The sequence below is a fragment of the Phoxinus phoxinus genome (assembly GCF_949152265.1).
Source record: "Phoxinus phoxinus genome assembly, chromosome: 2".
In the NCBI taxonomy this organism is placed as follows: domain Eukaryota; kingdom Metazoa; phylum Chordata; class Actinopteri; order Cypriniformes; family Leuciscidae; genus Phoxinus; species Phoxinus phoxinus.
In genome coordinates, this window is record NC_136877.1 from 48,537,651 (window position 1) to 48,565,630 (window position 27,980).

General features: G+C 36.8%; 2 protein-coding genes and 2 long non-coding RNA genes across 4 annotated transcripts in view; 2 read left to right on the plus strand and 2 right to left on the minus strand.

Moving 5' to 3' along the window:
* The window catches only part of shtn2 (shootin 2), a 19,982-nt gene extending 11,384 nt beyond the window's left edge, over nucleotides 1-8,598 (plus strand). The window contains exons 16-18 of the mRNA XM_079604753.1: nucleotides 6,567-6,750; nucleotides 7,951-8,098; nucleotides 8,200-8,598. Coding sequence (XP_079460879.1) covers nucleotides 6,567-6,750; nucleotides 7,951-8,098; nucleotides 8,200-8,245 — 378 coding nt within the window. The 3' untranslated portion in view covers nucleotides 8,246-8,598. The remainder of the gene's footprint in view (nucleotides 1-6,566; nucleotides 6,751-7,950; nucleotides 8,099-8,199) is intronic.
* Nucleotides 381-4,293, minus strand: LOC306994342. The gene is made up of 3 exons (XR_013796666.1): nucleotides 4,234-4,293; nucleotides 2,490-2,581; nucleotides 381-1,871 (listed from the first exon to the last, which is right to left on the minus strand). It is a non-coding gene; the product is annotated as an uncharacterized lncRNA (long non-coding RNA).
* Nucleotides 4,564-5,822, minus strand: LOC306994341. Its single transcript, XR_013796665.1, has 3 exons — nucleotides 5,686-5,822; nucleotides 4,832-4,902; nucleotides 4,564-4,700 (listed from the first exon to the last, which is right to left on the minus strand). It is a non-coding gene; the product is annotated as an uncharacterized lncRNA (long non-coding RNA).
* A 7,802-nt stretch (nucleotides 8,599-16,400) lies between the features above and the next one.
* Nucleotides 16,401-27,184, plus strand: tex261 (testis expressed 261). Its single transcript, XM_079605406.1, has 6 exons — nucleotides 16,401-16,646; nucleotides 17,332-17,411; nucleotides 20,443-20,596; nucleotides 20,674-20,741; nucleotides 22,272-22,374; nucleotides 26,201-27,184. Exons 1-6 carry the CDS (start codon nucleotides 16,577-16,579, stop codon nucleotides 26,314-26,316), a joined length of 591 nt encoding a protein of 196 aa, XP_079461532.1. The 5' UTR covers nucleotides 16,401-16,576; the 3' UTR covers nucleotides 26,317-27,184.
* The last annotated feature ends 796 nt before the right edge of the window (nucleotides 27,185-27,980 follow it).

A 27,980-nucleotide genomic window follows, 5' to 3' on the forward strand; every position in this document is an offset into this window, starting at 1 on the left:
GATCTACATATACTATTAATAAGAATAAACAGTAACTTTTATTAGTCAGGCTATAGTAGTTTGTGAGGTCAACAATGAAATATACTTAAATTCATATACTTTCAGATAAGGAAATTATATCTGGGATTAAATTGACTAATAATTAAACATGCACCAGTTCAAAATTTCATGATTAGTGCGATTTTTTTCTTTAAAAAAAGACTTTAAAAAGTCTTTATGCTCATTAGGACTGCATTTAGTTTATCAAAAATATAGTAAAAAATTGTGAAATATTATTACGAATTTAAATAGGTGTTTTCTATTTTAATATACTTTTAACATGTAATTTATTCCTGTGATCAAAGCTGCATCCCTCCAGTCTTCAGTGCCACATGATCCTTCACACTGTAAAATCCGATTAGTTCCGCTTACTCAAAAAAAGCATGCAAACCGATTGCACTTAAAAAACTAAGTACAGTGGAATCGGTATTGCGTGTTGTATTAACAAATCCTTGTTTAGTATGGTAAACTTACTCTTGAGTTTAAGTTACTAAAATAAATGTGTGCGATGTACTCCTGACTTAGTATAGTCTACTCAGAATTACTATTTCAAACAACTAAGTAATGCCATGTGAACTTTACTTAAAGCGATTCTGATTTACTTGTTAAAACCATGCAAACCGAAGTAACTGTTACTTCTGTAAATTAAGTACTTCAAACATTAATTTTACAGTAATCAATTGACATTGTTATTCTGAAGATATTCTCAATCTCAAACACCAAATGCTCACCTATATGTTAACTCTGTTCTGCGAACTCACTATACACTTGTCACAAATGTACCAGAGAATAAGTATAAAGTATCATAAAATAGAAATATTTAACACACAACCACATTATAGTTGAAAAACAGGTTTATTCTTTGAACATTAACCATTGGTATTTAATTTCCAATGTTAAAATCAAAGTCTTAAAACCTTTTGAATCTGATAAAGTATACATTACCTTGACATTTTTTATTTTATTCTGATTGTATTTTATCATCTTATTTGTCCAGATAAACCTTGTTATTTCAATCAATCAAATTTTGGCACAGGATTTCACAATTTTGAGTTCTTGACTTGGCTGATAAGTTAACTTTTTTTAACCGGATTATATGTATTAATATGAATTTTTGAGAAATATACTTGTTTTTATGAGTGTATCCAGTACAGAGATGTGTACTGGGAAAACAGTCAAATCTGTACTTTAGACAGCTGATAGAGATACTAATTGGTTTCGAAGAGATTAACATGTTAGTCATTACTATAAGTGATCAGTACCACTTGAAGACAAAATTCAGACTAAAATTATCAATGTCAAGGTATTAGCGCCAACCCCAGAATATGTCTTCTTACAGAACTAGAATGCGCACACACGCTTATTACACTGCCATAAAATATAAAAATAAAAACATTCTTCAAAGTACAGAGTGAAAGCAACACCCAGGGGTGTGAACAACGGAACGGACAGCGGAATGTTTGCCTATCTGCACATATACAACGGTACCAAAATTGTTTTTCAATAATCTCCCAGTAATATACAGTACACAACATTGTCATTTGTGGAAAAACATCCACTGTGTCAAGTTTGTTCTGTCCCAGGCCAAGCATCACTCGTTGAATGTGTTTTTCATAGCTTTAGGGTAGTCCAAGTGTAGCGCATAGCCCAAACAAGAGGCAAAGTGCTTGAGGTAGGTTCTGGAGAATGTCCATTACAATACCTCCTTCAAGAATGATGGCAGTAGACACTGGGTCAAGATGGAGATGATTTGGAGAGAGAGGCGCATCTTCACTGATGACAGTCAGCAACCCAACAGATACCTGGGTCCAGGCCTCATTACTGTCAGAATCCTGTATACAACCAACGAAAAAAAAAAAAACATTACAACAAGTAAATGTTGATAGGCATTATCAATTGTCATCAAGTCATCTGTCCTGCCAACACTTCCCTCCAGCCTATATTTATTTAAGTTTTCACTTTACACCCAGCTTAAGAACATGAAGGAAATTAAGCTCTGATGTCTGTCCTAATATACAATTTATTCAGATACTGTATATCACTCTGTGTGCTGCATGCTGTGACCGTTCAAGGGATACTCCCCTTTAAAATGAAAATTCTGTCATCATATACTCACCCTCATGTTGTTTCAAACCTGTATGAATTTATTTCTTCTGCTGAACAGAAAGGACGATATTTAGAAGAATATCAGCTAGCCAGACAGTTTCTGGTCTCATTGACTTCCATAGTAGGACAAATATATACTATGGAAGTCAATGAGACCAGAAACTGTCTGTTCAGCAGAAGAAAGAAATTCATACAGGTTTGAAACAACATGAGGGTGAGTATATGATGACAGAATTTTCATTTTAAAGTGGAGTATCCCTTGAACTGTCACAGCATGCAGCCCATCTCTGTTCTGAACACACAGTGATATACAGTATGTGCTCCTTTAAGATGTGAGAACTTACAAAATAGGTGTTGTAGAAGTTACAGGGGTCATCACCAAGAAGAACAGAGATGCTTGGAGAACAAGGGTACGCACTGCTGTCACATCTGGTTTCTAGAAGTGGATAGAACAAATACAGTTCAAGAGTTACAATACAAACATTCAAAAGTTACAATACAAACCCATTTTTAAAAGTGTATATGAAAAAGGTGAAACCATGTATCAGGGTATCTGCACATTTTTTAAAGTCAAATTTAAGGCTTTTTAAGACCTTTTTAAGACCTGAAGAAATCAAAATTAATACCGTACATTAGGGGTGTGCAATATTAACAAAAATATATCTCGATATTTTCAAAGTTTTGTTGATAATAATTAGATGATATTTTACTGATTTTGTACTGGTACCATTAGGTTTGTTGTTGACAGCAGACTCACAAAGATATTCATATTTAACATATTCTATCTGTGCAGTGGTCAGTTCACAGTAGTGACTGAAATAAAACATTTTATTAAGGGGCAATATTTTCCACCTTAAATTGATTTCCAGGGGCATTTTCACCTAAATATGGAAATTATTTCTAAACGTATTTAGAGGTATGCATCACCTTTTATGTCAAATTCTAACATTCAAATTAAATTCTATTAGAATAAGACCGTACCATTGTCAAATTAAATAATTAAATTAAAAAACATCCTTGCAGTGCAGAGGTGACACAGAAGCGGCATCCGAACTGGCATTACTATATTTACACTTAATTTGCAATTGCATAAATAAAGCTATTCAAGATTTAAATATGAAATTATTTATAATTTTAACATTTTAATTAAAGGGTACTTTAAATATGCAACTAAACCCGCCAGTAGGTGGCAGTAAGTCACTGTCTTAATAAGCGAGTTGTTGGAGTTTTATTCAACAGATTTGTTCAAACGGCCGATTCATTCATTGAATCAAATGATTCGTTCAAAACGCGGATTTCAGTTTTTTAAAAAAGAATCGCTGACTGTTGGACTACAGCTTCATTATGAAATTCTCGTCGGCGAAATAAAGGGGGAAACAAACAATATTGACAATATAAAAAGTAACACAAAATGTTAACTTTGTTAATTTAACTGTTGTATAAAATAAATAGCACAGCAATTGTGCACAGGAAAACGGCACTCTTGCTCGTGATATTCTAATATAACAACATAATATGATATAAATATAATAAGACAAAAACTCATTTGGGGACATACCTATAACTGCACTGACACATCACGCAGTGAAAGCAAGCATGAGAGACAAACGTGATGTCAGCTCGCACTCGCGGTGCCTCGTACGTAGTTTAAACAATGATTACAATATCATCATAGTTCATAGACAATCCTAAACACAAAGAATGAACTTACTATTGAACTGACATTTACTCGTTCTCTTATCCTCTCCTCTCGCGTGCAGGAGACAGACGCAGGCTAATACACTGCCGTAAATGACGCGAATTGTCACGTGAACATGCAAGCAAATCCACAAAGATAGAATAATAAAAATAATACGTACGCTAATTAGATAGTTTTCATTTGGAAAGCATTTAGATACGTCGTCAAAGTGTCATCTAAAATTTAAGACCTTTCATAGGTAAAAATAAGACTTTTAAGACTTTTTAAGGCCTTAAATTTTAAATATCGAATTTAAGACCTTTTAATACTTTTTAAGGATCCGCGGGGACCCTGTGTATGCTTAACAGTGCAGAGAACAGCACAGATTAACACGTCTGTAGTTTACTGACCCTTGAATTAATTTGCTGCACAATTTCAGCCAGTTTCTCTCCAACAAAGTCATTCTCCAAGTTTGTCGTTTGAACTCAGCAAACACCTACAAGACACAAAAAAAATATAAGTGAGTAGACTGGCTTGAGCCAGAGTGGAAATTTTGGAAAACCTTTGGTTACCAGTCCTAAAACCTAAATACACACTTTGTCATAGGAGAAAACAAACAAAAAAGCATAGCAATATCAATACGTACTTGTCTCTGTAAATAGGGCTGGCCAGCGCTCCAGGGTTTTCACTACAAGTTCAGCCTCCACAATCTCCTGTCTCCGCAGTGGGAAGGTCTGGTCCATCTTAGATCCAATGACAGTTTCACTGGGGTTCCGTTTTTTCATTTCTTCAACCAGGAGCTTTCTTTCAGCCTCTAGTCTATCTTCATTCCTCTTTTGTCTGTAGAAAAAATACACTGCTTACAGGTCCACTGCATCTGCAAAAAAATTATTTTAAGTGGAAATTTTAGGTGCAAGTTGTAAGTCTTCGGTCATCTAATGTGCATGTGTTTATATATATATATATATATATATGTATCCTCCAAAATGTTGTCTACTGTTATCTCACCTCCAGTGTATTGAGACCAACACTGACAAAGCAGCTGTGAAGAGTCCTCAAGCCAGTCGCCACAAGCACTTCTGTAAAGGACAAAGAATGTCTTAGTTAAAACAAAGCTCCACTTACAGTGATGAGATTTGCAGATTAAAGACACATGTGAATAATTTACAAGCATTACAGAATAATGCTTGTTTTCCAATATAAATATATAAAAAAGTATATATATCCTCTTATATTAATATTTGAAGATTCAGATTGAGTTTAAATAATTTAAAAAAATTAAGAGTATAAACAATCCTCACTTAAGTATAATTACAGAACAGCAACCACATTTACTTAAAGAAATAATAGTAACGTACTTATTTGAAAGAAAGTGTTGGTTTTTTACTAACTTTATTACAGTTCATTAACTCTTTGTACTAAAAGCACAAGTGTGATCTCATTTGAAAGCTAACACCTGGCAGTTAATTGTAAATGTAGAATTAATTATTGTCATAATGAAAAATAATTGCTTGAAAGTTTTGTAAAGTTATTAGAAATGTATTTTTTTATTAAATATCTTAAGTTGGCATTGTATCAATCTAGAAATGCACTGCTGCTCAAATTTCTGTGTTGTTAATACCCAACATTCGACCAATATACATCCACTGTGTCAGCTCGGGGAAAACACAAAATTTGCTGTAGCTACATTTAAATTTTCACTTTCAGTTAAAATAAGATTTTTTAGGTGAAACCAAGATTGCACCAAACATGTGCTCTGGCTGTTATTTTGCTAATGTTTAACAAATGTTAGATAATGTTGAGGCAGCAGACAGAAACACAAATTCACACACAAATAAAACATAACTTGATTGAAAACTTACCTTAATATTCCACAAGCAATGAAATCGGTACATTTCCAGCAAATGCGTCAGCACAGTCCGACAGGCACCACTGTTGTCGCGAGGAAATTGAACGTTGGTAGCTTCTACTGAGCACATGCTCACACCCGAAAATGCGCACAGAATCTATTACGCATGCTCTCACATGTGCTCTCACAAGTGCCGCTTCTTCTTCTTTGTTTTTTCTGCACATTAGGCATTCTTTATTTCACTGCTGCCTCTCAATGGTTTAGTAACGTCATTGCATTCTTTGTTGCTACTTGCTTATTTCAAGTAAGCGTCACTCAAATGATTGAGTAACTTGTGATTTTCACGCTGCAATTGCCTTTAACTCAACAAAACCTAGTAAGAAGTATGTATTTTATATTACTGAGTAAAGTTTACTAAGTATAAGTGAGTCAGGAAAGCTATTAGATTTTACAGTGCAGAAATCATGCTGATTTGCTGCTCAAGAACATTTTTGATTATTATTATTATAAAAGTTTTGCTGCTTAATATTTTTGTGGAATCTGTGATCCACTTTCTTCAGGAATAGAAAGTTCAAAAGAACAGAATTTACTTGAAATAAAAATCTCTTGGAACATCATAAATGTCTTCACTGTCACTTTTAATCTATTAATGCATCCCTATTTTGTTCCTTTATTTATTTATCTTACTGATCCCAAGCTTTTGAACTGTACTTGCAGCAAACGTCACAAGCTAATCAACTATACTGTGGTTTATTAATCATTGCTACGTTTAATCGTAATACTGTTTCTGTTGGTGATTTTACTATAATTAAAGACATTTTGGGGCTCCTTAACCATCGTAAAATCACTGCCATCACTTCTCGTGGCTTATAATGTAACCTTAATGTAACTCAGGTTTCCATGAGAAGGCCTGGCCCCCGAAAGGTGGAATTGAAGAAACGCTTCAGCCGTAATGTTGGGGAGGCGGAGCTTCAGATGGTGCTCCAGAGGAGGAGGCGGGCCATGGGGGACGAAAAGGGGACCTCACCTGACCCAAACCCAAACCCAAACCCTAACCCTAACCCATCGAAACCCAAAGGTACCATCTCTTCCTTTACTCCGTCACATTCCCCAAAATCTTCATTCAACTGTACTTCAGGTTACACAAGCCTGCTCAATCCTAAACCTTATTATTGAAATAATCAGCAAACACAGTAAACAAAAGCAGTAAATTCTGAATGTATTTATATATATATAATTTGATCACATGTAAAATGTGTTCCTTCAATGCAATGTACATCTCTTTAGATAAAAGTGTCTGCCAAATGCATCATTTCCTTTAGGAAATTAAATAAAGAGAACATATTTCTTTAAAACAAACAAAAAAACAAACAAAAAAAACCTACAGACCTAGAGATTGGCATGGTTTAATTTCAGTTCGCCTAACAGCTGGTTTGCTTTGCATTGAGAGATGATCTTATGGAAATTGCCCCATGCCGATCTCTAGGTATGGTGAAGGGTGTGTGATGATGTGCGGATATTTTAATCCCAAAGGCCAAGGGAACTTTATCAGGATGGATAGTGTCCCGGATCCATGAAATAACTGGCCTTTAAAAATAAAAATCTGCCGCCTCTATGGGGATTTAACATGGGGGTGTGCTGACTTATGCACCCTGTGTTTTAAGGAAGAACATTGATTTATTTACGATACATTATTCATTCACAAAGAAAATTGGTGTCCTTAAAGGTTGGATTTCTCCTCATTTTTTTTAAATCAAGGCATTAAAATCAATTTCCAAAAGATGATTTTTTATTCCTCTTTTTAGGCAACGTATGCATAGCACTGTAAATAATGAAAAAAGCTTATTTTAAGTGGTATTAATTTCTACATTAAGTGTTCATTTACCCCCAAAATTTTCAGAAGTCTCTTTCAATAAATAAGAAATAGAATATTAAGTCCACATTTAGAGAGGTTAATTCTTAAAACAACTGAAAAAGATGTACCATAACACTCTCTGAACAAGTTAACAATGTTTTATGCAATTTTGCTTCTCAGTTTTCTCAATTTTTGAGGGGATAAAACGTTTTTTTATATATATTTTTATAGTAGTTTGTTTAAAAGGAAACTTTGGCAGGTTTTTATATTTTAGAATCAGATTTATTGGCCTAATTGGTTGCACTTAGTAAGCGATGTATCCTTCACGGCGGTGCTTAAAAGCTGCCTCCTCTTTTATTGATCGGCTGTGAATGTTTGTGTGAGCTGCATTATAACCCGTATAACCGGTCACCGTTTCCTCAGATCCCCCCGGTGCCGGCGTGCCGGTCTCGACCTCTTCGCCCTGGGCCGGGGAGAGTGGAAGCGCTCCTGTCCTCCGCAGACTTCAGCAGAACCGAGAGAAGAGAGTCTCCCGCATCAAGGCCTCCGAGTCCGTCATCTGGGAGGAAAAGTGAGCTTTGTTTGAGGCGTCTTTTAGTCTGACCTTCTGCACTGTTTGAGAAGCACGATGTTGAACTAAATATGACTTCAACACCTATTTCCTTCTGCCAGATGCCTCTTGGATTTTGTTTCGAGTAAATGTCACAAGGCTGAATAAAGCGCTAACCCTGCTAATGCGAAAGCCGCAATGAAAAAAACCAAGGACCCCTGCATTCAAAAAGCAATTATGAAAGAAATAAAACACATTCTGCACATACTCAGTCTGTCTTTTCTTTGCCCTCGCTCTGTGTTTGCTGTTATGTTGGACATTTTGTTCTTTTGAGGCATGAATTCTTCCATTAAAAGACTTGACTTGCTTGAATACTTGACTTGCACAAGTATTTGGACCTTTAAATGATTCTTTCATTGTCGTGAATTTCAGATCAGACACTGACATTTTCTAAGCATTGAAATTTTAAAATTACTTCAACATGGCATTGTTTTATATTCATAAAACTATATTGCATCCTTCTCTAGTGTAATTGTCATCATTCTTGGTGGATTTGTTGCTCAGGGGCCGTATTCACAAAGAATTTTAAGGCTAAAAGTAGCTCCTAACAGGCGAATTTAGGAGCAACTCCTAAAAATAATGGGCGTGTCACTCCTAACTTTAGGACTCCTACTTTTTTTCACTAAGAGTAATTCACGAAGCATTTTAGCCCTAAAAGTAGCACCTAAGTCTGGGACAGCTTAAAAGAAGTCGAGAGGACTCCTAACTCACTAAGACCTATTCACAACGGGTCTTAAAATCGCCGCGCGACGCAGTGTGTTGGAGACACTCAAGCCCCTTTCACACAGAGATTCCGGAAAATACACGGATAAAGTGACCCGGGATTTGACCCGGGTTCGTTTGAAAATGGTTCATTCACACTGCCAGTGATTTGCCGGAATCAGAGAGCGCGTTCACACACAACCCGGGTATGTCCCGGATAGACGCGTGACGTTATGATGTGACGTATAAGGTGGCGAACGAACGATCTCAGCTTCGGCGCGGATTGCAAGGAGCTCTCGGGTCTCTGCTTCAGTCCAGTTTGCAGACATCTTTTCGTTCTTTCTTGTATCGATGACGAACACAAACTTTCTTCTAACAGAGTAACAGAGTCGCACGATAACTACCACATTGCGAAGGCTCGTGCATCATCACTACGACACACCCCTTACGGCATTTGTCCTGGCTTTTGTTCACACAGCGCGCGTTCCGGGTCTGAACACGGCAATGTTACTAGGTCCCCAACCCGGCATCGATCCCGGCATTAAACCCGGGTCGTGTTTGCGTTCACACAGAAGGCGTTCCGGCAATTTGCCGGCAATTTGCCGGGTTCAAAGTGCTGTGTGAATGGGGCTTGAATCAATGACACGGAGTTATTACAAAGACACCACCTTAACCGCGAGGGAATAACAGCGCCAACTAATCGCAACTACCCAATCAGTGCCGAATTTAAATGTATGATAACACTTCGCTACCTGGCAACGGGGAAAATGCAATTGTGTAATACACTCTGTAGACCCCATATTATTCGACAGTTCTTTTTCGACAAAGTTTTCCTTTGGACATTCGCCAACTCCAAAGAAACAAAGCCAGCTTTATGGATATTCCCGGTGTGCCCGGAGTGGTCGGTGCTATAGACGGGACACATATTAAAATAATGCACCACGTCAGGATGAGGACATGTTTGTGAATAGAAAGAAAACCCACTCAATACCCAGATTGTGTTCGATGCAAACTTCACAATTCTCGATGTTGTATCCGTATCCCAGTGCCGAATTTCCCTTTTATTACGTTTTTTTTTTCAGCACCAACTGGGCCAGCAGCAGTGACTGATCCTGCGTCCAGTTGGGCTTTCTTTTCCGTTTTGGCGAGTTCATAATCTACCGTCATTCAACTATTACATTACTTCAATAGGAGCAACATTTCCTTGCTTTAACTAGTCTATTTAGGCTAATAGGATGTCACTTAACCAAGCAAGTGTTAATGCAAGTGTCGTTTTTCATTATTAGGCAAGTGGCGGTTTTCATTAGGGTATTAGGCTACCTTGATTTAATTTAATTTAATTCACAACTTTTCTCTCTCTCTCTGCCTTTTTAGAATTACACTTCACTGGGGCCTGCACAAACATGTTATTATATATGCATTTCGATGGCATTACTATTATTATTTTGTAGTGTTGGGTCCGAGTCCACCTTTGTCGAGTCCGAGTCGAGTCCAAGTCCTTAACAACCGAGTACAAGTCCAAGTCCGAGTCCAAAGAGGGCCGAGTCGGACTTGAGTCCGAGTCCTTAACATCCGAGTCCGAGTCGAGTCCGGCCGAGTCCACAAAGATTTAAATGATTTGAAATTGACCTTTCACAAAGACCCTTTATCCTCTGAAGGGTTGGACTAAATGAATGAATGCATTTTTAAACAAATAAGAACAATTTACACCAATGATCCAGTTCAAAAGTTTACACCCCTTGGCTCTTAACGGATGCTTCCTTCTTGTGCATCACTAAATGTTTGCAGGGTTTGTAATAGTTGTGTATGAGTCCCTAAGTTGTCACCAGTGTGGAAATATGGATCTTACCATCATAGTCACTGCTAGTAAGGAGTCAAATATGCAGAAGATGCTGGAAAAGCAAAGAATGTGCAGGAGCTGGAGGATTTTTCCTCATGAACAACCATTACAAAAAGAAAGAAAAAAAGTTGTGGATCATTCAGGTAATGACACAATATTAATATGTAATATGTAATCTGTCTTTATTTTGTGTTTGTATTTTATTTAGGCTATTAAACATCTGTTATGTGAAAAATATTTTTTCAGTGCAGTAGGCTACTAAATAGAAACAATGTGTGTATGATCCATCTTATTAAAAAAAGTATAAAAATAACATTTTGGAGATTCTGCAAGGTGTATGTAAACTTTTGACTAAAGTGTAAATGTAACAAAAATGACAACATTATTAGACGCCAAAATGGTGCTATGGTTATCAAGTTTCTTATGTTGCTATGTGTCAAATCATCGCAATTTCATGACTCAAAGGACAAAAATTAAGTGGATTCATTCAACCCCACATTTAAATGCAGTTATCACTCTTTATAATTTACAGTGTGAACGTAACCACTGGTCCTCTAGATTAGAAGTATGAAAAAAAAAATATATTTAGATTGTCAATAGCGCTCCCTTTAAGCTTACCGCGTTCTGCACTCTCCCTAAAACTCTCGTCATAAACACTGACTGAAGTTGTCCACACTGCACAGTGAATATCTTATTTATATTGCGTCTAAAGAGACTTTGTCTTTTATGAGGGGATTTGCGAAAGGATACAGCTCGTGCTGATTCTGAACATACATTTTGAGCGAACTCTTCGGATGCTGACTCTAAAACGCCTCTGATTTGCCACTGTGTTTATGCACTTAACTGTGATTGGCTACCATGCTCAACGCTGAAACAACGTCGTTTCGTTTCGTTTTTGAATAATATTGTGTCATCCAGTGCCCGGACTCGACTGGACTCGGACATTTTTCCGAGTCTAAAATGTCTCGAGTCCGTGTCAAGTCCGAGTACAAATTCATCCGAGTGCGTGACAAGTCCGAGTTCATTCAAAATTGGACTCGAGACCGGACTCGAGTCCGAGTCCGAGTTCGAGTACCCCAACTCTACTATTTTGTGTAGGACACAGACATATTTAGATGTCGTAATTCCATGATTTGGTGCGTCTGTGTTGGTTCGCATGATGGCCCTGTCATCTAACAACCAATCACCGTGATCATTGCGAGGAAGCTCGTGCATGAGAATTGACGTCATCCATAGCAACGAAGACTCACTCTTAGTTTAGGAGTTGTCATTTTTCCTTACTAAGAGTAGGTCTGAAAGGCGTTGTGAATAACTTTTAAGAGAACACTCCTAGCTAAAATCTTTTAGTGCGATTTAGGAGTACTCCTAGTGGTAAGATAAAATTATTTGTGAATACGGCCCCAGATGCTCAGCAATGCTGAAAAGAAAATAGCAAAGAATCTCATTTGGATTAAAATCAAGGCTTCGACTCAATCAATAATGGATATAATGCAGTCAACGCTGAAAACAACAAGAAGAAATATTGACTTTGCAAGTTTTTGCACTCATACTTTTTAAAGTAAATTTCACATGGAATTTAGTTAAAAATACTTAAAATTAACAAAGAGAAAATGGCCACTTGGAGTTTGTTGAGGAATATCTCATTTTCTCATTCTCAAATTGCTCATTTGAAGTTTGCATGACTCGGATTCATGTACTTTTTACTCACTTTGTGTTTGTGAATTTTACTCAAACAATGTAGCACTAAACAAAGTTGTTAAAGAATATGCTTTACTTTGAAACATTTAAGTAATCGACAGTAGATTTCATGTTAAACTTTTGTAAAAAAAAAAAAAAGTACACAGAGATCTCAATACTTGCACACGATACACAGTAACGGTATAACAATCAGTGTTTTTGAATATGAATGGGTCATTTTGAGAAAATTAACTCCAGATGTCACAAAACAGCAAGTTACAAATCCTCACAACAACACACGGGGCAAATACTTATGCAAAAGTACACTTATACACCCAGGGTACGTTACATGACAACGATGCACTAAAAACATAAACGTTTCGTATGCAGACGACACTGTAAAAAATTATTGTTGGTTTAACTTTAAAAAAGTAAGTTATCTGGTTGCTTTAAAATTTTGAGTACATTCAAATAAAAAATTTGAGTTAGTAATACAATGAAGGAGATTGGTTTAATAAATAGCAACTCAAAATATTATTTTATCTGAACCACATTGATTATTTAAGTTGATTTGACAAAAGAAAAAACAAATCATTGCGATAACAAATCATGAAAATGTTTTTTTTACAGTGCAATGTTATCCCCGTTCACACGGATCTGAGAAAACACTGTAAAACACTGTATTCTGCTTCCAGCCCAGTCGTTGGGGATGTCTTTGCAAAGAAACTACACGCCTATAGACTGAACACGCAATATACGCATGACGTCACTGTTTCACAAATCCATGTTTTTGTAGTTTACACTGAGACGTATCTAAAACTGTTTCATTTTCAAAAACTTGCTCTTTGAAACCCGTTTGCGTTTTTAGGCCCTCGAAACGCCAGTGCCGTGTAAACGAACAGCCAAAATGCATAAAAAAGTTTTCTGTTTTTAGTTGAAAACTGTGTCATGTAAACCTCCCCTTAATCTAAAAGACTTTAAGCCATGACAGCAAAATATGATCATTTTGTTAATGATATTTTAACCCTCTGGTGATGTTCGGCCATTTTTGACGAACATTTTCACGCTTTGGTTTTTTAGATTTTTTTTTACGAAACTTTGTGAAGGTTTTGGCACTTGCTGTGTGAACATACACAAGAAATCATGGACATGTTTCGAAAAGGTTAAATAGCCCCGGAAATGTTTTAACTCGTGTCAAAATGTAACCTAGTGGGAGCTTTTGGTACTGCGGCAAAGAAAAAACATTCTCACAGAAAGCTCATTTTTTGAGATATCAACCTCAAATTTGGATCACAACTTGTTTAAATTTATGGCTTTGACTTTTTCACGGTTGTAGAGTAAAACATGTTTTGGAAAATATTTATTTGATATAAAATTTAGTATTTTAATGCATTTTTATAATAAAAATATTTACTTCTACAACTCTTTTTAGTTTTAGTTTTTTTCACTTCAGCAATAATATGCCAAGTGTCGTCTTAAAAAACTTCAGTCTCGAAAGCATTCAAGATTTATGAAGTTAAACATTTTATTTTCAGGTCTATGCTCAAAAAGTGATTAACAGGTAATAAATGGATCATAACTATTCCATAAATATAATTTAGTACCATAAAATCACCTAATAATACAAAGTATTAAATAAAAAACTTTACAGAACTAAAATATGATACATTCATTCAGGTTAACTTATAACCAATGTCTATTTTTTTAAGTTAAACCCAAAATATAAGGCGAGTATCAGAATATATTTCACTGTATGCTGCCAGTGTCAAAGCCTTTAGGTTAGTTTATCCGTCCGTCTGGAAACACCTGCAATAAAAAGGCCAGCCTTATTTTCTCCTAACACCTTCACACGGCTCTTCTTTGATAAAAGCATTTTAAATGGAGTCTACAATTATTCTCCACTCTCACTCACTTTTGCTTCTTTCCTTTTAAAAGGCATTTCATTCTGTAAGGATTCCTCTCACCCAGGAGAGCTTTCCATCTAACAAACACTATAAAGAATTCATGTTTTTCGCCTGGATCTGAAAGGTGTCTGATTTAGGTGTGTGTGTGTGTGTGTGTGTGTGTGTGTGTGTGTGTGTGTGTGTGTGTGTGTGTGTGTGTGTGTGTGTGTGTGTGTGTGTGTGTGTGTGTGTGTGTGTGTGTGTGTGTGTGTGTGTGTGTGTGTGTGTGTGTGTGTGTGTGTGTGTGTGTGTGTGTGTGTGTGTGTGTGTGTGTGTGTGTGTGTGTGTGTGTGTGTGTGAGGATGAAGGAGAAGAAGATGCATAGATGTGGATGTAATATGCATGACCAAAACAAGCGAAGAGCTGGTGAAAAAAAAAAATGTTTTTTTGAGGCCCTTGGAAAGCCTTTCTCTCTGTCTCTCTGTCTGCCTGTACACACATGACTGAATTTATTTTTCTTAAACTCCCCCTAGTCAATAATTTTATCAGAGGCGGACAGAGTACACAGCTTCATTACCTGAGTAAAAGTACAGATAACCCTTGCTAAATTTTACTCAAGTACAAGTAAAAGTACTACAGTCAGATGTCTACTCAAGTAAAAGTACTGAAGTACTTGTTTTTAAAAGTACTTGAGTATCAAGAGTACATTTTCTAAATATTGCATTACTACTGCCACAGTGCTTACATTTATGTACAGAAACGTCCTACATGGAGTTATGAACAATTTTAATGTTAATACTTTGGAGAATGTAAAAGGAATTGAAAGTTAAATCAAGTAATTTTCATCTTTTTACCATGTTGCTTTATTTAACATTAAATAAAGGCAATACAAGGCAATAGCACAATGGCAACGCTCTGACAAACCTCTGCTAGAGTTTTAATGGATTTTTTGCACCCACATTTGAACCTGACTGTGTTAAACACACCGCACACTCAAGAACATCAAAGCAAACGCTCAGCTTACATTAATGTGTAATATCAGAAAAGAATATTCAGCTAACAATTGTGTGTACATGCGAGTTTCTCTGTTTTTTCATCAATCAAATCAATAAACCTAAACCAGCAAAGAAGGCAACATAGCAATGTTCTGACACACCTCTGAACCTGAAAGCTGATTGCTGATAGGCTGTCCCGATCAGTGGCGCCTGCACAATCCAGTCACGTTTGAGAGGGAAACAACAAATTGAGGGTTTCTGAGTTTTTTTTTTTTCCTTTTTTTTTTTTTTTAGAAGAAGTAACGGGTACTCAGTACTCACGGTTATGGATAGAAATGTAGTGGAGTAAAAAGTACAACATTTGCCTCTCCAATGTACTTGAGTAAAGTCATGAGTACTCCCCAAAAATGATACTGGAGTAAAGTACAGATCCCTCAAAATTGTACTTAAGTAACTGTACTCAAGTAAATGTACTCCGTTACTGTCCGGCTCTGAATTTTATTCCTTAAAACTCATCTTAAAACACCAAAATGACATGTTTACACGTTTTTTCCTTGAAAAACATTCTTCAAGCCTTAAAATAGCTTGAACGTAACTCTACACCCTTTAGTATGCGCGGTTCTATGAATATGCAAATGAGCCCCGCCTTCACTCACTCACAGCAGCTCAGAGATCCACTCGTTGGCGATCACACGTTGACCTGATTGGTTAAAAGGTAGTTTGTGACGTCAGAAACACCAGCGATTTTGTTCTAAACATGCTTGAAATTAATTTTGTAAATATAAAATAGTATCAAAATATTTCAATATTTGTATTTTATTTTATTTTATTTTAAGCAGAGCTGGAAACTATCAAGACTAATATTTTATTTGATTCATATTTTTAGAATCACTACATAATTTCCATGCTCCCATTTGGGTCATTTTTCAGGTTTTGATGACTTCTGACTGGCAGTTAATCTCTCTCGCTACTCCCTGGTTCTCCAAAGGATTTTTTTTTTTCCTTTTTATTTATTTATTATCATTGTTTTATATTATTATTTTATTATTATTTATTAGAGCTGGAATCTTTTCGAGATTTTCTATCGAGATCTATCTTCTATCTCTTTTTTTTTTTACAGTCTAAAGATCGAGACGGATATATCTCCACAGGTGCAGTACCGCCTCCAGCCTGAGTGGCGCTGTCTGCGTTCTGATTCCCACTTCAGCGTCTTGCTCCGCCCGAGGAAGCCGCAGAAGAAACTTTGACCACTTCAGCTGTTAGCCTAGCAGCGGAGGCACACATCTCCGTTATTGTTTACTACTACTAGTCACCTATTTATTCGACCAGCCCTTTTAAAAAGATGTGGTTTATTTATTTGCTCAGCTGGTTGTCGCTGGTGATACAGATATGTTTCGTTACTCTCGCTATTGGTGAGTTTTATGTTGCTGCTGTTAGCCGCTAAACCTCCTTTTGCTGACGCGACCAAAGAAATCCCTCAGCTCCTGCGCCGTATTATCAATCAAATATCCGTTTATTTTCAATAAATAGAAGCCTTTGGAAAAAATAACGAGGTAGAATAGAATAACAGTGGGATGAGATATGATATAAGAGTCGATAATCTCATTGTGTGTCAAGCTATTGAGGTTTTATATTTCAAACTGTAGGGTTGCAGAATACAGGATTGTTTTGATTAGTATTCGCTCCGCCCATTTATATGAGACCAGTTAGTGTGAAGTTACATCTGACAGGACACTTATTTTAGTTACAGGTCATTTCATTTATATATAGAATTGTCTATTGCATATATATAGATATATGATGGCTAATTGTATTATTTCAAATCTCGATGTGTGCCACATGATGATTGGAGACAACACCAGTACAGATGTCTCTGTCCACGTAGGCAGTCAGATGTGTTCATGATGAGGATTGAGAGCTTGGCAACATGTCAAAGCAGCAGTTACACCTGTACCTGTGTTTATACACACCTGTGTTTACTCTTACTCCAGCACTGAATGCATACGAGACTTGATAGACACTTTTACACACTAAGATCTGAATGACATGTATGTTTATCTGTAGTTTTTCTCAGTTTGTTGTTATCTGTCCTCACAGCTGCAGGCCTGTATTACCTGGCGGAGTTAATAGAGGAGTACACCGTCGCCACCAGTCGCATTATAAAATATATGATTATGGTGAGTATTGTGTCATTATATATAAAACATACATTATTAAGGATGCATCCGTAGAGTAATATCACAGGAACTCAAGCCATATATCTACAGAACGGGATTCAAATCTTTTTAGGCTTGACATCTGATCCGTCTGTTCAGACAGAGTGTGTTGTCATGAGTGTGTTTGCATTGGTTGTTATAATACTGATGTAAGCGGCAGCATGTTGCGTGCTTTGTGTGACAGGGTTTGTACAAGGCGCTTGAATTTTGACTTGAAAACACCCATATTTATGAAAAGTGTGTGAATTTGACTTGAAAACCCTTAAAAACACCCATATTTATGAAAAGTGTGTGAATTTGACTTGAAAACCCTTAAAAACACCCATATTTATGAAAAGTGTGTGAATTTGACTTGAAAACCCTTACAAACACACATATTTATGAAAAGTATTTGAATTTTTAAGACATATATGTGAAATTATTGCTTAGTTTTATTGATGTTAAATCTTTTCACACAAAAATTAACGCTGCAGTCATTTTTCACATGGCTATGAATGAGCGTGATATTGCTCATAAATATCCACGTATATGATAGTGTTTTCATTCTTGAGGTCAGTCATATATAGCCTGGCTAACGCCAGACCCAATTCTCATTGAGACTTGGGTCTGGGAACCACATGTTCATTTTCTCGTATTTGAGGCGTGGTTTACGAATGCCCGGCGCCGTTTATTGGGTGCTAAGAATGTCTATCAAATGCGCCTGTACGTAGCTCATAGCCAATCGTTTCCATTATACCAGATGACGTATGTAGAGAAATGGTTTAACGCCAAACGCTGCTCTTTTTTCTAAATAAAATTGCGATCTAAACTACTTAGAACAATATCTAAGGCTGCATCAAAAGGTAGCTTCGCGTCTGCTGCCATGTTGACTCCATAGATATAAACAAACTGCTTAGTTGTGTCGAAAAGATGTCGTCATCGTCTTGCTGCTCCCTCCCCATTCTGTGATTGGTTCCCTAAACGAGGCGAAAATCAGGTCCATGGTTTCCAGACTGCCTTTCAGCGAGAATAAAATCGCGCTGCGCAAAAGGCAGTCTGGGGAAACCCAGGCTAAGTCATATATTCATTGAGAGAGAAAAAATCAGTTGAATTGAATAAAGTAATATCTTTCACTGGTTAAAGTGTCCACAGTGAATGCTTGTGCTGTGTTGTTTTTTTGTTTGTTTTTTACCATTTTGTTTAATCAGTTTATTTATCTATTAACCTTTTTTTTAGAATTAGAAAGACAATAAAGATGTTCTTTGATAAATTCAATTCACATGTATTTGTGTAGCGCTTTTCACAAAGCTTTAAGGTGTGTTCACACTACAAGCGACAAAGCGACACGATACCATTCATTTCAATGGGGAGCGGGCGATTTCTGGCGACACGCACGACAGCGACCGTTGGCGACCGGATGGGGCGTGTCTGGCGACACTCGCGACAAAGTTGAGATGTGTTTAACTTTATGCAAATGAAGAGAGACTTTTGGGAGCGACAAACAATAGGAGTGAAGTCAGTGGAGCGCGCCGCGCGCGTGATCCGTCACTCTTCAGTGCCGAGTCTGACCGAGGAGAGTTGTACGAGAAGCTAAATTTAGCAATTTACAGTCAGATCAATATCATATTATTTATGATATATCTCTGTGTTAGGGGTGGTTAATCTGTCTGATTTCCCGATTCGATTACGATTATTGAAGTCCCGATTCGATTACAGTCGATTTTCGATTATTAACGATTCTCGATTATTGATTTTCCATTTCACAACAGTAAATTCACTACAGTAAAAATCACAACAATAACAAATTATAACAAACTTCAACATTTTCTGAATCTCTATTAACATAAAATACGGATGTCCACGCATCACATGTTACAGCTATCCTACCCGCTTTCTTCAGTGATTCCATGACTTCGGTTTTGGTCTTGTTGTAGAGTGTGGGGATCGCTGTGTCTGTAAAATATCTCCGAGATGGGACGTTGTATCTCGGCTCCAAAGTGTGCAACATAGCGCGAAAGCCCTGGTTCTCAACGACTGGATGCAAATCCTTGGCAATAAAAGTTGCGATTGATTGTGTAATGCGCTTTGCCCTTTCCGAGCCGGGTGGAAGCTTTGACAATATTGTTTCCACGCTTCAGAGTTCCGTCTTTTGCGTTCTGTCAATATTACGTTATTATCAATTTTCACAAAAAAAAAAAAAAATTTTTTTTTTTTTTTTTGAAAATCGATTTTTGCCATTTGTGAATCGATTCAAAATCGTCCACGTCCGCATCGCGATGCATCTAAGAATCGATTTTTTTCCCCACCCCTACTCTGTGTGCATACAGTGGTATTCGCCGTACTGACTCCGAGCCTGAATGGTTTCGTGAGCCCAGATAGAGCGGTATTTACCCGTTTGCTGCAGTTAACTAGCCGCAATGGCAAAGAGCACTCGCTGTTTCTCGTTCATCTTTAATATTATGCATTTATACTGATTCCATTTATATTTAGACTTTTCCTTCCGAAATATTTGTTTGTAACAGCATGAAAACAGATTTGTTGTTTACAACATGGAGAAACATCTGTGAATGTCACTCACAAACATTACTAGGCAACCAGTAGTGGTTACGCCCACTAGCGTCCTAACCCGCAGCCACTGGCGACCTAGAGCGACAAAGTCAGTGTTTCAATGCAGCTTTACAGTCCACATTACAATTTAGAGAGATCTGTTAGCAGAGGCTAAGTTATGCATTTCAGAAATGTACATGTACAAAATCACAGTTAGCTAAAAATGTATTAATTTAAACAATCTTAATAATTTAAGGCAGCTCATTGAAGTAATGAATACATGTTTGTTAACTAATGATCATGACATTTAGTAAATGTAACATTGGTGATGTTGATTCAGAGTTTGAGTCATCTAAAGATCTCAGTTTGTAGTCTTTCAACAGTAAATAGTGCTTGAAGTGTGTTTTACCGTGTCTGCACGGCCCCTGGTGTGAGGTCTCGTCCCGATGTGCTTCTCGTCTCTCAGTTCTCCACAGCGGTTCTGGTCGGGCTGTACGTGTTCGAGGGCTTCCCGACGCTCATGATGGGAGTGGGTCTCTTCACGAACCTGGTTTACTTCGGTCTGCTGCAGACGTTTCCATACATCATGCTGACCTCGCCGAACTTCATCCTGTCATGTGGTGCGTAATGGAGACATTCACAGCCTGTGTGTGTTACAGTGTTCTCCTCTCATCCTCATTCCTGCTCTCTTTTCCAGCACTGGTCGTGTTAAACCACTATATGGCCTTCCAGTATTTTGCGGAGGAGTACTATCCTTTCTCTGAGGTATTATATGTTATAATCAAATACATCAAATATGTGTTTTATTTTTTTACTGACCAAAACAATGTAATCTCAAACCCAGGAGTTTAGATTTAGGGTGATACTCGGTGTATAATAATGTGTTTTTTCTCTTACATTGGCCTATTAAAGAAAACTATTGACCCCATTTTGAGCACCAACACAGTAAAATTGTTAAATATTATTACATTTTAAGGCGAGACACTACAAGTGAATAGGGTAACATTTTTAACTAGCAGATATCACCATGAAACTTTCCCAGTTGATTACCTACATTAAGATGAGAAAAAAATGTATTACAAGTTTTCTGTAATTTAATGTTTATATATGCAAATTAGGCAATATCTAATTAAATATGCACTAATTTGCATATATATAAAAAAACTAATCTGAGTATTGGATAAAGCCAGGTTCAAACTTATTTTTTCATTGTGTTCACATATTAGATGGGGAAAAAAATAACAGAGGGATTTATGGATATCTACTTTTGTTATCCTGTAAATCAGAATATACTGTCAATAGCCTTAAATTGATTTTCGCCATGTTTTTTTGGAATAAAATGTTATATAAATCAGGCTTTGAATAATATATTTACAAATCCCTCTGTAAATGTCTTCATAATATAAGTAGGTGCAAGACTGGAAAGTTTGGTTTATATCGGTGCGACTGAAGTGGAGATTTCAGACTCGGAGAATGAGAGAAAAGTCATTTTGAGAAAACGGGCTTTGAAGGTTTTATCATCAGCCAATGAGATTGCGCATTCAGCCCTTTTACTTTCACGATTGGCTGCTGATAAAGAGGAAATTACCATATTTGGATCCGACAGCATTGTACAGGAGAGAGAGAGCTTTCTTACAGTGTGTGTGATGACGGGGTGCAGAGATCGCGGATCATGATGATTTATAACGCCAACTTTTGTTGAATTTATGAGAAATCTACAGACACAAACAGAGAAAGTGTAGTAATATAAAGACCTAAATGTGTATTTCTGATTTTTGTTCACCACAAGTCTGAAAGAAGACATGTTATTGAGGACAAATATCCCAAAATCTCTAAATTGACCAGTGAAAAAAAAACACAATGTTTTTGCCTGCCGTGTCTCGCCTTAAACTAGCCATTTGCTATTGTAATATATTTTAAAATGTAATTTATTCCTGTGATCAAAGCTGAATTTTCAGCATCATTACTCCAGTCTTTAGTGTCACATGATCCTTCAGAAATCACTCTAATATGATGATTTGCTGCTCAAGAAACATTTCTGATTATCATCAATGTGTTGCTTAATATTTTTGTGGAAATGTCTTTGATGAATAGAAAGCACAGCATTTATATGAAATAAGAACCTTTAGTAACATTATAAGTCTTTACTATCAATTTTGATCAGTTTAATGCATCCTTGCTAAGTATTAATTTCTTTAAAACTTGACATTAGGCTGATTAAATGATGTCTGTATGTTCATGTTTAGGTGAACAATGAGTGAGTTTGCTAGACGATTAACGTCTCTGTGTTCTCAGGTTCTGGCGTACTTCACAATATGCCTGTGGGTGATTCCTTTCTCGTTCTTCGTGTCTCTTTCTGCCGGGGAGAACGTGCTTCCCTCCACTGTGCAGCAGGGAGGTGAGAGACCAGCTCGCTCAATCACACGTGTGGCCCTGAACCACAAAACCAGTCACATGAGCACATTTTTTAGGACAATATTTGGCCGAGATACAACTATTTGAAAATCTGGAATCTGAGGAGGCAAAAAAAGAAAATCTCCTTTAAAGTTGTGCATTTATGTTCACGATTGTGCAGCATTCACTCACAAAAGTACATGTTTTACATATTTACGGAAGGAAATTTATAAAATATCTTCATGGAATATGAACTTTACTTAATATCCTAATGATTTTTGATATAAAAGAAAAATCAATAATTTTGACCCATACTGGTATTGGACCCATATTGTTGGCTATTGCCACAGATATACCCGTGCGACTCCAGATAGGGCTGAACGATATGGACAAAATTTCATATCTCGATTTTCATGCCAGATATCTTGATATCGATACAATACGATATGACTACGGGGTTCGGTGAAAACCAAGAATTTCTCAGAAAAATTTGTTCGTTGTTTTTGTTTTCCGTTGTTTTTATATATATATATGTTACACACTGATGTCTATCAGGCATGAAAACTCCTCACCTTTCGGCGAAATTCGCCGTTTTAAAACCTAAAAGGGTCACCTACGTGATTTGTGCAGATCCGATGAGAAAATATTTTAGAGGGGGGGGGGGGGGGGGGGGGGGGGGGGTGTTCGAGGTCGAGGCCAGCATTTATCCCCTATAAAGTTACCATAAACTTTACAAAACTATAAGCTTTAAAAAACAATCATCATTCCGAATGCCGAAACATGACAGCCAATACGAGTCAGAGTAACGTTAGGGCAGAAATGTTTTCAAAGTCTTTTACACCGCGAGTCTGAGAACTGGACACACTGCCGAACAAAGAACCGCACGTCGGAAAGCAAGCCTGAGGTAAGTTAGCTTACAATGTTAACTGTCCTGTGAGATACAGACAGCGATGTTGCCAATGTCATTATTTTTTATTTTGACATAGAAGTGGGCGAGATAATATCGCGAGTGGGCGCAGGCGCCGTGAGCGCTGAGCGAGCAGGAACAAGTATTCATTGCGCGGCTCGCGAGCCTCATGCGGCTCGCCAAGCTTTAATTTCTGGCTCGCAGTTGCATGACGGTAAATAATACGGTGATATGATAATGCATTCACTATAGATATTTTATAAAAACATAACAAGTAGGGCTTTAACATAACCCGTTAAAAACTCAAAGTGTCAGCTCTATTACAAATTATTTCGATCGGATTGAAAGGGGTGGTTTATCGAGAGAACGTGAAAAAACTTGATCGATTGAAAACCGAAACTGAAAGGACGACGTATGACGCGCTGAACAAGCTGTTCTCCTGATTAATAAAGTGTCATATAAATGAATATCCTTTCATTCTATAATTCTCCTTTCACTCAGCATCTGTGAAGTGAAGCAGGACAACGGCTCACCACTGCTTGTTTCAGATTATCATACAGACGACTGGTTTGGGGCATTTTTGGGATAAATAGTAGTAGTAAATATTTTTTTTTCTCTGAGACCCGATGAAATACGTAGATCAGCGGCCCATTGGTTCTTTTCTTGATTGACACTGGGCTAGCCCAATCACATCTTTAATGTGAAGTATAGAAATATACTCTTTCAAGTATAGAAATTAGTACAAAACTAATTATGAAAGTTTCCTTTATTTTTCAGTGCATTTGTTTTACAATAGGCTATATGGCTATTACTATCATGGGATTAATATTATAACTATTATTGTAGTAGTAATGTAGACAGACACTGTAACTAAAAGAGTTTTGAAATTTTCTTTGTTTAATTTGCACCAGATTGATGAATTTCACATTAAAAAGCACAAAATTTTCTTACGGGGGAGCATGCCCCCGAACCCCCCTAGAGTGGCAGAGGACCACTCATCACAGTGATCCAAAAATCCTGGGAGAAACACTGGTAGCCTACTACAATGCCAATGCAGATTACAAGTTGTTTTTTTGTTGTTGTTGTTGTTGTTTTTTTTTTTTGGGGGGGGGGGGGGGGGTGTATATATATATGCCGCATCCTTCTCACCTTTTTTACCCCTGACCTGTTTTCATGCCTGTGTCTATGGAAGAGGTAATAATAATCCTTTCCATTATAATTCGACACGTTTTATTCATATCAGATACACATTGTGTAAGTAACTTCAGTGTTTACTCTATTCTATTCCCAGTTCACCAGCCACTTACTTTTAAGTATTTCGGGAGAAGTGGATGAATTCACGTGTTGTAAACATAGAGGTTGTAAATCCAACAGATCCGATTTTCTGAACTGCGTCTGCGGCACAAACTAACACGGCGGCGCCCATCGCGCATACAGCTCAACTAACGCGATCGTTATAAAGGTGTTTAAACAACAATATACTTCCACTTGCATGTATTTGACAATATAGTTCCCACGTCCCTGGTAGTGTGTGCGCGCTGGCTTTAGCTGTGCATTCAAAGGCACTCGTAAAACTGATGTTTGTTGTGACTGCCAGAGTTGTATGCAGGGCGAGCGCGGAGAGGGGGAATCTATATCGTCGATATCGTTGCTTTTTTCGATAGTAATATCTTGAAAGTTCATATCGAGATATAGATACGATAACGATATATCGTTCAGCCCTAACTCCAGACTGGTTTTGAGATCCAGGGTCACATGTTTTCATACAGTCTTTGACCACACTATCCCTGTTACTGGGCAAACAGAAGAAATCTCTATGCAATTATTGTGGTTTTTCACAGTCATTAAAAGTATTTTGATTGACACATTATTTCTGAATGTGTCAACAACGTACAAAAGTGGGCGAGGCTTCTTCAGAATCAAAGCAAAAGCTTTTCAGTCAAATATAGAGACTTTAGTTTGAACCAAACCGAGCAGATGAGTTTAATAGAGCACTATATAAATGTAATTTAGTAGAATTGTAACTAGTAAACTAATAAATTAAATAATACAAATGTAATATTTTATTAAAAATAAAATAGCTGAATAATCCCTGAATAATAATATTCAAATGTGCATTTTACTTTGAATGTAGGTTTTCAGTTTAATTAAATAAAAGTATTTACTTGCCTTTGAAAAATATTCAAATGTGCATTTTACCTTGAACATTGTTTTTCTGTTTAATTAAATGTAATAAATAAAATACTAAACGTTTTATATTTTATTAAAAATAAATTTGCTTCATTGTAATTTACATTCCCAGAATAATATTCAAATGTGCATTTAACTTTGACATTTTTTTCAGTCTAATTAAATAAAAAGAATGAATAAAAGAATAAAATGTCTTTTATTAAAAATAAATTTGCTTCATTGTAGTTTACGTGCCTTTTGAATGAACATTTGAATATATTTTTTTGAAGGCATGTAAATTACAAAAGCTACCATACAAGATGCTTTTTTTTTTGTAAAAATATGTATTATTGTTAATTATTTTTATTGAAAAACAACATTCAAAGTAAAATGCATATTTGAATGTTGTTTTTCAATAAAAATAATTAACAATAATACATATTTTTACAAAAAAAAAGCATCTTGTATGGTAGCTTTTGTAATTTACATGCCTTTAAAAAAATATATTCAGATGTTCATTTTAAAAACATTGTTTTCGATCAAGATCATTTTTTTTTTTTTTTCAGGGATGTTCTACAAAAATGTGTGTATCCTGATATCATAATAACCATATGTTTTAAAATATATGATAAAAATAGTGCTTTATCGCCCACTTCTACCCTGTAGTTGGATGTGTTGGACAGACATTAACAGTGCTACTATACACACTGCTCATATATTGATGGTTTTCTGTGTGTGTGTGTGTGTTTCTCAGATGATGTGGTGTCGAACTACTTCACTAAAGGCAAGCGGGGCAAGCGCTCGGGAATCCTGCTCATCTTCTCCTTCCTGAAGGAGGCCGTTCTGCCGAGCCGACAGAAGATGTACTGACGGAGGGGTTCGGGAGGGTTGGATCAGGCCGCCGGCCCCTTTCATTGGACAGCATCTTTTTTTGTGGGAGGGATTCGTTTGCAATGATGATCGTGAGATTGAATCTGTAGGACCACATCAGAACAAACGCGCACAAACTCTGAATGAACTTACCAGTCTGTTGATTCATGTTGAGAGTCGCCAGCTAATTTTTTTCTTAGGCGTCTAAAAGCCATGAAAGGACTTCAGAAGTCTTTAATTCTTAAAGGCTTAATGTTTCCGACTCGTCTGTATGTGGATGATTGTGGAAGGGGCTTCGGCTTCATAGCGTCGCTAGAGGCGCCTGCTGATTTTCTTCTAATCGCATCACTTCAAAAGCCAATGTTTGTGTTCGCTCATGAATGAACTGATGTGTCTGGATTCTGTGTTCACATTTTAAAGGAATGTTTTACCCCGAATCCAGTGTTCGTTTTCCGTTTGCTCACCGTCGGCACATAGTCACGCCTCACACTACAAGTATTTGCTTTGAAGTAGGACCTTAACCAGGTCATTTTTTTAATTATCTGATGTTAAGAAGGATTGTTTATGTCCTTTCTGCTCCATTTGAGCTTTATAAGTCCATTTTATATCATCCGGTGGTTTGAGGAATAAAGAAAAGCTAGTTTTTGGGTAAAATATTGCTTTAAATATACAGTAATCATGAGAGCCATAGTGTTGGCCATGCTTAATTTGTGTGCTGTACAAAAATTTAATAAAATTCAGTTGTATGAGTTTTTAAAAGGTAAACATTGTCATGTACAAATAAGGATCTGATGTGAATGGGTCACATTTCACCTCAAAATTGTGAGGAAAAAAATTTGCAGTAAGATTTTTGGGATTGTTAGGTGAGCATTGTTCTTCAGTCTAATAAAAAAATAAAAAATGTTTTTTGTAATATGCATGCCTTATTCAAATGTTTTTTTTTTTAAGTTTCAGAAGTGTTCAGATCCATACAAATATGTATATTATGATATTATTAAATGTGCTTAATTATCAGAATAAGTTTATGCAAAAGGTCTTCATCAAACGAAATATTCTCGGGTATAATGTGATCTGGACATGTTCAGTCCTCATGGACATGTAATGTGAGATAAGATTAACTATAATTTTATATATATATATATATATATATAAAATCTGGGTTGTGTAATATAGCTCTGACCAAAATGCAGATTTTGTTTAAACGTTAAATGTGAAGAACTTGTAATAAAATATCGGAATGACTGCGGCGCGGTCTGCGCTCCTCTTTCTCGGACAGTCGGGATCTTGCACTCGGAGTGTGAGGTTGAGGAAAGGTCAGCACACATTCACATCAGGAAGCTCTCATCTGGGAGTGAATCACTTAGGAGGGTGGAAGTTGCCCTTTGCTGGTCCTTCTGTTGATCCGACTATTTTGTGGCTTGTTTCGTAATGGCTGAGGTTAAAGTCGACATACGGAAAACTGGTTCTAGGTCAGTGTAGTGGGCATTAAGAGGGCATCTGTTTTCTTGCATGTCAAAAATGAAGGCAAGCGTCCTGTGGGATGTAATGCAGTGACGCCAGCAGAGCTGTTGTGACCCGGGTCACTGCGACTCCGACCTTCACGCCTCCGCTTCAGTTCAACTTTCATCCACACCGACACAGGCTCAGCGTCAGGAACTTCTTGA